This window comes from Oculina patagonica, chromosome 4 (genome assembly GCF_052425735.1).
Source record: "Oculina patagonica isolate OP01 chromosome 4, crgOcupat, whole genome shotgun sequence".
In the NCBI taxonomy this organism is placed as follows: Eukaryota; Metazoa; Cnidaria; class Anthozoa; order Scleractinia; family Oculinidae; genus Oculina; species Oculina patagonica.
The window spans coordinates 62,050,956-62,061,306 of record NC_135761.1 but is presented as its reverse complement, the minus strand read 5'-3'; the positions used below and the strand labels follow the sequence as shown (position 1 = coordinate 62,061,306).

General features: G+C 36.8%; 1 protein-coding gene across 1 annotated transcript; it reads left to right on the top strand.

Annotated features, from left to right (window-relative positions):
- The first annotated feature begins 246 nt into the window (after positions 1–246).
- Positions 247–5,351, top strand: LOC144648946 (histamine H2 receptor-like). Its single transcript, XM_078508399.1, has 3 exons — positions 247–327; positions 1,146–1,210; positions 4,164–5,351. Exon 3 carries the CDS (start codon positions 4,171–4,173, stop codon positions 5,134–5,136), a length of 966 nt encoding a protein of 321 aa, XP_078364525.1. The 5' UTR covers positions 247–327; positions 1,146–1,210; positions 4,164–4,170; the 3' UTR covers positions 5,137–5,351.
- The last annotated feature ends 5,000 nt before the right edge of the window (positions 5,352–10,351 follow it).

Genomic DNA, 10,351 nt, shown 5'->3' with positions numbered 1-10,351 from the left:
TTCAAATATTACAAGCTCCGAATGGAGTGCTCGTTTGTATGTGTTGTTCCTATTTGCATATTGTATATTGGTGTATATATACGGTTCGCTTGTAACTTATTTGGTTTAGTAGGGTTCTGTTTGTCACGGCAACTCTAGTCTACCTCGCACCAGATTTTAGTGTCGTCACGAGCTCCATTTCATGGGTTTGCGATCGTCGCATTCGTCTCTTATCGTGTTCATTCTTCGTGTAATTATACATATTGAATTAAATTGGTGACAAGATTTGGATACGCGTCATTAGCGTGTGCAACATTCTGTCGAAAGGAGAAAAACAAACAACAAGAGGTATGGCGTCTCTTCTCTTAGATACTAACCATTGTTAATGATTCAATGTACCTTCTATTGTTTTACCGCCGTTTTTAGTCAACCGACGGAAAATTTTGCCTTGCCGTTTTTGCTCCTTTTAAGGATAGCTTAGTTTCTTTTTTTTAATTTTGAAAAATATTACAAACTCAATATATGTCTGTCGGCATTAAAACAAACATGATGTCCGTTTATCCACTGTATAGATATAGATATGCGATACAATTCACTACTTGTACGGGTTTTTACAGATAACTGAATGCACAGATTCAACCAGCCGATATGTTGTCAACGCTGTGTGTAATTTGGACAGAAAAACGTTTTAGAAGCGGTACCCTCATTTAAGAAAGAAACTAAAGCAAAGACAGCCTATTGCATATTGTTAAATTTCATTACAAGAAGTGAAGTTACATCCGTTCGGTGAAGATAAAATAGATTACCAAATCAATCTATTTGTGAAACAGAAATGATTATATATGCAAAAGACATGAACACTATCTGGTGTTCTTCTTCAGAATAATTTGCGGAGACGCCTGTTTTTTTGTCAAGTTAAATATATCTTATTTTAAAGGTATGTTTTAATAGCAGTTTTCTTTACTGCTTACTGTGCGAAGAAGATAATTCAAAGCATGAGTGAATATCTCTCTACATGGTGTGGAGAACAGCTCACGGTGTTTTATTTTATAAGGTTTCTTTTCGTTTGCGTTCCTTCTAAATTAAAAATTGGAATCTTATATACTGGCGATTTATCGCTCATAAAATGATTTTTGACTGATTTTGTCAAATTTCAAACCTAGCAGAACCAGAAGCTTCATCCAGTTTACAACACAAAACGAACAGATCCACTTCAAAGAATCAACAAAAAGTAAGATACGGTAACCTAATTTATGTTTGCAATTAAATAACCTATTCTGCATTCAGATTATAGCGACTTAAGTCATTTATTTTTATTCGTTTTGCCTGGCTTAAGACAGTCTGTTAAGACTGTTTCATCAACCAATATTTTCACAGCAGAAAAAATTTACGTCCCAATCTGATTTCCAACAGAAAAGCATGAATATTTTACCAATTGGGCTACTTCAGCAATTCAAGTCCATCTTGTATGTTCAGCTTATGATTTTATGACTTTAGGAAGGAATTGTTATTTCTAGAAAAAGTACATTTTTGACAGAGTGCTAAGCCTGATTAACAATGTTCCCTTTCCATTGGAAATGATACAAAACTCTTGCGATTGTAAAACGAAGAACAAAAGCAAAAAACACGTTGTTGTAACCGTATCTCAAAATTGGGAAATGGGTGTGTGAATAAAAAGATTGTCACAAAGAATATTTATTCGTGTATAATACGTAAGAATTAAGCACGTGACGGTGGACATTTTCCAAATGCAAAAGCCTTGAAATTGAAGGTAGAGTTTTGAAAAAAAATAAAATGTCTCTGCTGTGTAATAAAGTTGAATTTGACCAAGTTTCTTCTGTCGGCATAAAATTTATTGATCGCCGGTTAGACTTTATGATTGCTCGTGCGAAACGTCATTTCAAACTTTGATTGACGGAAATCTTGGAACTGACGTTTCCCGCGGGTGTCTGAAGTCGCGTATCAATGCAAATGGTGGTAAATCAAATATAACACATAAATCGATTGATTAAAAAAGGCTTTTTAGTTTTTGAGACACCTTATTTAAGGAAAAATCGCTGATTACATGGCAAATTTCAGCCAGCCCGGGCTGAAATTCAGTCAACCCGGTTTGCCGGGCTGATATTTTAGCTCGGCTTCCAAAACAAATCTTCCTGAAATGACATTTGCGATTACATGAAGAAAGTTTCATCCCGGGCCGAATTACAGCACGGTTTTTTAAACTGGGCTGGAAATCTCAACCCGGGCAAACGGGCTGAAAAACCTCATGTAGTCGCGTTCAAAATTTCAGCCCGAGCTGAAAACGAGCTTACGGGTGCGCAGTGATGGTTTTCAACGAAAGAAAATGGCGGCCAAGATGATTCTTCAGTTTTAAAGTGTTCAACCCGGGCTGAAATTCGCCATGTAATCGCAAGAAAATTCCAGCTCGGCAAACCGGGCTGAAATTCGCCATGTACTCAGGCCCTTAAAATCTGATTTGAATAATTTCAGTTTTAACTTGTCGCCACAAAATCTACAGAAATCCCGCCACAAGAGCAAACAAGCGATGTTCGTGAGAGAGAATATATAACGGGGTGTTACTAAAACTGGGAACGGGGAACCGGGAACGGGGAACCGGGAACCCGGGAAGGAGTCTGGGAACGAGTGCACAGCGGTAATCGGTATAAGAATTCAAAATGGCGGACGAAAACACGGAAACGGAGTAAAATGTAGCTTACTGATGAAGGTTAATGCTTAGTGTTACTTAATTAGCTTATTTTCAATGCTAGGTCGCCGTTTGCAGTGTAATTAGACAACTTGCTTTTCTTAAGTATCAAGACGAAGTACAGAAAGCTTATTCCTGGGTGAGAATTCGAAGTCAACATAAGTGCAGGCGTTTGTAGAGCCCAACTCTTTATCAGGGACGTTGATAATGGACAGAGCTAAAACGAATAAGGCAGAGTTAGCTGAGTTAAATAAGGCAGTCTTTTAGTAAACTAAATAAACAGCAAATTTATGCAAATTAGTGCATGTAGAGATTTGCTTAACGAGCTAATAATTACCATTGAACAACGTTACTTGACAGATTATCTTGTTTGTGCGAATACAAATTTACTTCCTGATAACCCAACTGAATAACCCATAGTAATATCAGGAAATACTTCCATTATACATTTGTATCGAGGAAAATAGTAAACAGTAGAGAAATAAAACAGACAGAACTTTTAAATAATACTGTAAACATTATAAGTCAATTGCCATCTTTGGAAGGCCCTTAGATGCTATTGCTGGCAGTCCCTTGCTGTTTTGAGTCAAGACTCCAATCATGTTTACACTGCATAAATCACATCCAAGAGAAACTGATGCCCATAGTGTGCATGAAAGTCGTTCTAAACTGTTTGCTTTGCAACGTTATCAATATTACTAGGTTAAAATAGCGAAGAGATTAAAAGTAAGCTTCATTAAGTTGCAGTATAATAAAGCCTGGTTCTCATATGATCGTCCCGATCGTCTCTGTCGCTTCTGTCGCTTCAAAAAGTTTGCTTGCTCCAATCACCTCAGACTTTGCAAACGACAGAAGCGACAGAGACGATCGGGGCGATCATATGTGAACCAGCCTTTAGTGGCGCGAATATTGCAATATTGACAATAAAGTGCGGTGAGCTTCCAGTTCTGAATTGATTATTCAAATGTTATGCAGCTTTCGATTAGTTCTGGATACCCACCTATCCGAAGATCGGGCTTCTATCGAACCTGAAATGTATGTTAGAGAAAAACTGAATTTTTGAAGTCAACGTTCGAGTTACAATCATTCAATAAATGCTACACTTACCGTCCACGTTGTTTGCTCCGACGATCGAGTTTGAACAGCGCGTGCTCAAAACTAGTTTCCAGACCCCTTTTGCTTGTTTTCGTCCGCCATTTTGAATTCTTATACAGATAACCACTGTGCACTCGTTCCCAGTCTCCCGTTCCAGGTTCCCCGTTCCCGGTTCCCGGTATTAGTAACACCCATATATAAAGCACTGCTCTTCTAAAGTACACCGTTCACAAGAATAAAAAATTGATTTCAATTAATTAATTAATTAATTGATTGATTAATTAACATCATAGCGGTTAGCGGACGAAAGCCCTAACAAACCTCTTATCGGTTTATGATTCTTCTGTTGCTATTTGGATGACTTGATTTCTGCAAATTTCAACAGAAGCACGATGGCTAACGACACCAACAGCAGTTTTTCTAACAGCAGCTTTGAGAAGATAATGGCTCGCCTTCCTGCATCAGACTGCATCCCATGGCTCATTGTGCTCATCACTGAAAGTCTGGCCATAGTCATCCTTAATATCATCACGATTATTGTATTTGTGAAGCAGCGCAAGCTACAGCGTCGGAGTACATACTTGATTATCCATCTGGCGATAGTCGATCTCTTAGTTGGAGGAGTCTCAGGTCCTCTGCAGATTCAAATTTACATGGCAGGGTATTGTGGTCTATGGAAGGACAGTAGAAATCTAACTTGGTCATTTCGCGTAAAATTTGCATTTATGCATTTATTTCCCTTTACCTCTCTTATTAATCTCGTTTTTGTTTCAATGGAACGACTGCACGCGACATTTTGCCCATTCAGGCATCGTTTCATAATGAAACGGGTTTATGTAGTAATAATCGCTGCCATTTGGATAACGACTACAGTCAGGGAATCGGTTCAACTTGTGTTACTAGCAACAGGAAGATCGAACCCTTTCATTACCTCCACCTTGTATATTCCTTTTTATTCAATGTCAGTTTTGATTATTTGTTTCTCTTACATTCTAATTATTATCAAAGTTCGGTGCAGTCGTCATCCTTATCATCATGGCGCAGCTAGTAGAGAAAGAAAACTGACCGGTACCTCGTTGATTGTTGCACTTGTATCTTTGTTGCTTTGGTTGCCGGTGATAACATACTCAACTGTAGAAGCTTTCCATATCGAATTGTTCTCAAGTCGTTCCTTGCATTTCCATCTTACCTCGGCAGGGTTAACATTATTCATGGCCAACTCGATAGTTAATACCTTCATCTACGCCCTGAGAATGCCAGAATTCAGAGCGGGTGTGTTACAATTATTCCACAGGTGTCGCAATGGTGCTAATTCACCAAATATGCCACTTCGCAACCTGAAGCCAGCAAAGACTTGATGCAAACGTTGTAACTTGTTTTGCTTTGCTTTTGATTTGATTTTTTTTGCAATTTGAAAGTAAAGAAAAGCAACGATTTTTTGAAGAGTAAAATTAATGGTCTCGACAGGAAAAGAAAACATCCTTAGAGCCAAAAAGATAACTCGGGTTATTTTCCAATTTCCACTATATACACCACTGGAAAAGTTGAAAATTTATTAAGTATGTAAATAACATGTAAAGACACAATTAAGTATGATTTACATAGTTTTTGTCCTTTTAGATGTTTTCTTTGAAGCCTGTAAAGAATGAAAGGAATTAACCTTGTAAATAAAATTGATTCTTGTAAATAATCTATCTGGACCCTGTAAATAACATGGTAGGTAGGTAGGTAGGTAGGTAGGTAGGTAATAGGTAGATAATACTTTATTTAAAACACGGTAAATTCCATTCAGGTATACATAATATAAAAGGAACAAGGGATAAAACACTAACTACACTAACTAAGAGAGGCTAACTACTAGTAAGAACAAACAAACAAAAACCTGCTTTACAAGGATGCCGTGTATTTAAAATTTAAATGCAAAATGAGCCGAACTTGTGATTTTTCAATTTGTTCTTAAATTCGTTAAGTGTGATGGATAGTTTTATTTCATTCGGTAAGCCATTCCATAACACAGCTCCGCTGTAGCTAAAGCTTCGTTTACAATTATTAGTGCGCGGCTGTGGTATGGATAGCTTTCCTTCAGTATTCCTGAGATTGTATGTCAAGGCTTCATTACGCAGGAAAAACCGAGAACCCAAATAATTCGGAGTCAGGTTGTTCACAGCATTATACATCATACTCGATTTACTCACGGCCCTTTGATGGTTAAGTTTGTGCCAGTTTAAACTATGTAAGAGTTCATCAGTATTTCTATCATAATTAGAGAAGGTTATGATACGCGCAGCACGGTTCTGTAGCTTTTGTAGTTTCTGAGAGAGTCCCTTTGAACAGCATCCCCACACTACACTACAGTAATCGAAATTATAGGCTGAATTAATGAATTGTAAACGGTGAGAAGTATCTCACGTGGAACAAAATCGCTTATGCGTTTAATGGCACTTACGCCTGAGGCAATCCTTTTTGAAATTTCCTTTATGTGAAATTCCCAATTTAGATTTTGATCAATATATATGCCGAGAGATTTCGTAGTGGATACTTGTTCAACAGGGATTTGATTTATTTTGATTGAGGGAAACATGAAATATTAAAAAGTGAGCCAGTTAAGGCTATGTAAAAAACATGGAAAATAAAAAAAGAGAGCCTGCCTAGACCCTGTAAAAACAATATGGAAATCTAAACGATAAACTGTCGATACTCTGTAAAAAACATGAAAATTGAAAAGGAAGCCTGGTACAAGCCCCTGTAAATATTATGAAAATTGGAAAAGGGAGCCTGTCTGGACCTGTAAATAAAATGAAAATTAGTAACCTAGATGGGAATGTTTTCATTCCCTTGCCGAAGTACTTTCCCGACCAGTTGTGCCCGAAGTGACTGACAAAATCCCTAAACAAGAGAATGGAACGATGGCCTCAGTTCCAAGGTAACTACCAGAGTAACTACCAGAGTTCAATTACGACATTCAGCACATTTTAATTTTTTTCCACAAATCATATCATGAAATAATTTATGAAAATGATGTTCCGCAAAATTTATACGAAAAGAAAGACAGTGATCGTCCTTTTGCAGCTTGCGTTATTTTTCTAGGTTTTATTTTTAACGTTTACGATACCATGGAGTAAAATTGGCTTTTTTAAGCACTTTTATTACAAAAGTTTTTTGGTGAGACAGATCCAAAATGGTGAAAAAGCTGAAGAAGATAATCATCCAGTGGAAATAAAGATGTTTGTTTCAATTGTCACGAATTATTGTCCAAATGTTTCATCGTTTGTGGTTATACTGTTTATACTTCAAATTCTTTGAAGCATTTAACATTAACAATCATTTCATTCACCTGATGCAAAATAGTCGTCGCCTTCAATTATTTGCATATTGTATATACTTGGTTTGCTTGTATTTTATTTGGTTAGTAGGGTTTTTAGTTATTGCAAGGATACTGTGCGACCTTGAGAGTCGACGCTATCATTAGTAATGCAAGGTTGGTGCAAGAGAGCAATAACAAAAATTATAGAGAGAAAATTGATTGCTGGTTCCAAGAAGAGCACAAATGACCCGTCTTGTGGTAAGACTGCTAGCAAACATACACAAGTGAAACCAGTAACTTTTGTGTTTCTTACAACATGCCATCAAAATATCGAGTAAAATTACTTTGCACTGAATTACTTTGCACTTGTAGCAAACAAGCAAAATCTGCGTCATTTACAACTGCATGGCTACAGTTGTAACGTACACGTGTAGTAAGACTCGCGCTACACGTGTAAATTCCGCTGTTTGAATTTTTTTTATTGATTTCTTGTATTAACAAGTCGGACTTTACATGCGGTTTTTACAAGTGTAAAAACTACAAGTGTAATTTCTTTATTGAACTGACCCCAGTGTGGTTCTCGAATAACTTGTGCAGAAAAATGCACCATTGGACGAAAAATTATTTATTAAAATCCTATTTTATTATGTATGTAGAGGTCAAGTGAAGGCGCTAAAATTCAGTTCATCGTTCGTGTGTAGTGTAGATTTTCGTGTAATTAGTTTCCTTTGTTTAGTAGCCTTTTCTGAACATGCTATTTTTATTTGCATATTGTATATATTTGACACGCTTGTAATTTATTTTGTTAGTAGGGTTTTTGAGTTTTTGTTTGTAAGCTGAGACAAACTGCTCCAGTTAAACAAGTTCGTCTATTGAGTCCTTGGGTCGTCACATTCGCCTTTCGCCGTGTCCATTCTTCGTGTATTATAATGTATTAAATTTGTGGCAAAATATTGGATGCGTGTGCGACAAAACAAGAAGTTATTACATTATTCTGTTGAAAGAAGAAAATCAAGCGAAAGGAGGTATGGCGTCTCTTTTTTAGATATCGAGCATCTTTAACGATTAAATGTCGCTTCTATTGCGTCACCGCCGTTTTTAGTCAGCCGACGAAAAAATCCACCTTGTTGTCATTTTCCTTTTTTCAAGGTTTCCCTAGTGTCTTTTTCAATTTTGGTAAATTAGAGGTTTTTGGTGGTAGCTTTAAAAAGCACCGAAAGTACAACACTATATATATCTATTAGTAATAAAACAAACGTGATATCCGTTTTCCAAGTGCATAGATGCGGATATATTGTACAAATAAAAGATTTACTCACTGAAAAACCGCTATTAAAAGTATATTTTCGTTCGCAAACCGATGTAAATCAATCAAATGGCGCGTATCGCTTTTTTTTTCACGTGTGAGAAAAATGATACATCCAATCAGAAGCCGCGTATCATGTTTTTTGACGTGTGAGACGTATCAAGTTGAAGTTTTCATTCAAGGCTGATTGGCGGCGTTTCGCACGCAAGCTATTTCTTGACGTAAACGTTTACCTTGAAACTTTCTCGGTATTCCTACGAAAAAGAAAAGTGAAAAGCCCACAAGTCAGGAAAAGTCAGGAAAACAAGAACACAGAAGAAGCTTGAAGATAAAAGCAAAGCGGACGTGGAACTATTGAATGAATATTTTTGACAAGCGAAGAACACAACGAGCGAAAGTCGAAATAGCTTCAAAAGAACTGGACAAGTATCTTGCACGTTATCCGTTTCAATTGACTGGAATCATCAAAACTAAAAGAACCGAAAAAGACGGCAGTGGAAGCAAAAAAATCCATTTCCAAGATAATAACTGAACATACAACATCTTTTGTCAAGTTAAAGATTTTTCAACGTTAGTAAAGGTAAGTTTGACAGGTTTCTTTGCTGCATTCTGTGCCAGGAAGAAAATTGAACCCAATAAAGTGAATATCGTTGTGGAAATAGGCTCGCGTCGTTCAAAAATTTTTTTGGCAAATTTCAAGCCGGGGACAACCAGGAGCTTCATCAAGTTTGCAACACACAAAGAATAAATACACTTCAAAGATCTTCAAAGAGTCAACAATAGTAGTAGATAGTGCACCAACTTAAAGTTAACTTCAGTGGTCAACCCACTCGCCTAGACGCGCGTGGGCGACTTTTTCGTTCTTACCACATTTTGACGTCATCTGTGATCTTTAACTGAACAGACGCACGGCAAAATGGAATCTGTTTCTTAAACAGACCATGAGAAGAACTGTAACGAAACGCAAGGCAAAACTCATATTGACGCGACTTTTCCAAAAGATATCAAGCGATTTGTAAAAAGGAAACTAGAACATTTAGGACGAAATTTCCAAACATTAATTAATATGCTTCAAATCTAAAAACAATGCGATCTTACGGACTGACACGCGACTTTACACTCATTTTCCATCTAAATCACCGCTAAATCTTCCGTGTTATGGTATAAAAAATCGAGAACATTTCTCCCTGGTCCACACTCTCATAAAACATGAAAACAAATTGGTCGATTTGTTAAATTTATAACGGTATAGGGGTAGGTAGATCATTTAAATGTAAATATCTGGATTTCGCGCTTTTTAACTAAAGAAAGAACAACAGGGATGAAAACAGAATAGTCTTGCCTGCTAGAAGCGAACGCTTTCTGTTTCAAGCACCGTTACCTAGGAACTCAGTTAGCCAAATTTGCATGCGAAACGTTCTATAAACGGTTTTGTTTATTACAAAATTTTACAGAAGAAATAAAATTACTTAAGAGGAAACGGAATCCTATACTTTCGCCACATTACTTTATAAAATACTTTATATACTTTGCCTAGTCATAGGATTTTTGTTTACCCTCCGAAAGCATGATTCAACAAACAAACGAAATATAAAACAAAAGCGTCAACGCGCTTCAGTGTCCTCAAAGGTAAGCGAGTTTAAAGTTTTTAACTCAGCCGAAAGCGAATTGCGAGGCTAAAGAATCGCGTGTGCGTAATTGTTAATCAAGCAAAACTTTTATTTCATTCGTTCAATACTAAAACCTTTAATTCGGTCGTACTATACTATTTAAGCGAGTTTTGGGTTTTTAACTCGAAAGCGAATTGCGAGACTAAAGAATCGCTTGTGCGTAATTGTAAATCGAGCAAAGCTTTTATTTCGGTCGTTCAATACAGTACAATAATAATACTAAATAATCGTCTTCTTGTGTTTTGGAATATTTGAAAGAAAAGCTTCTATGTACACGCCAGGATCGTCTAGAA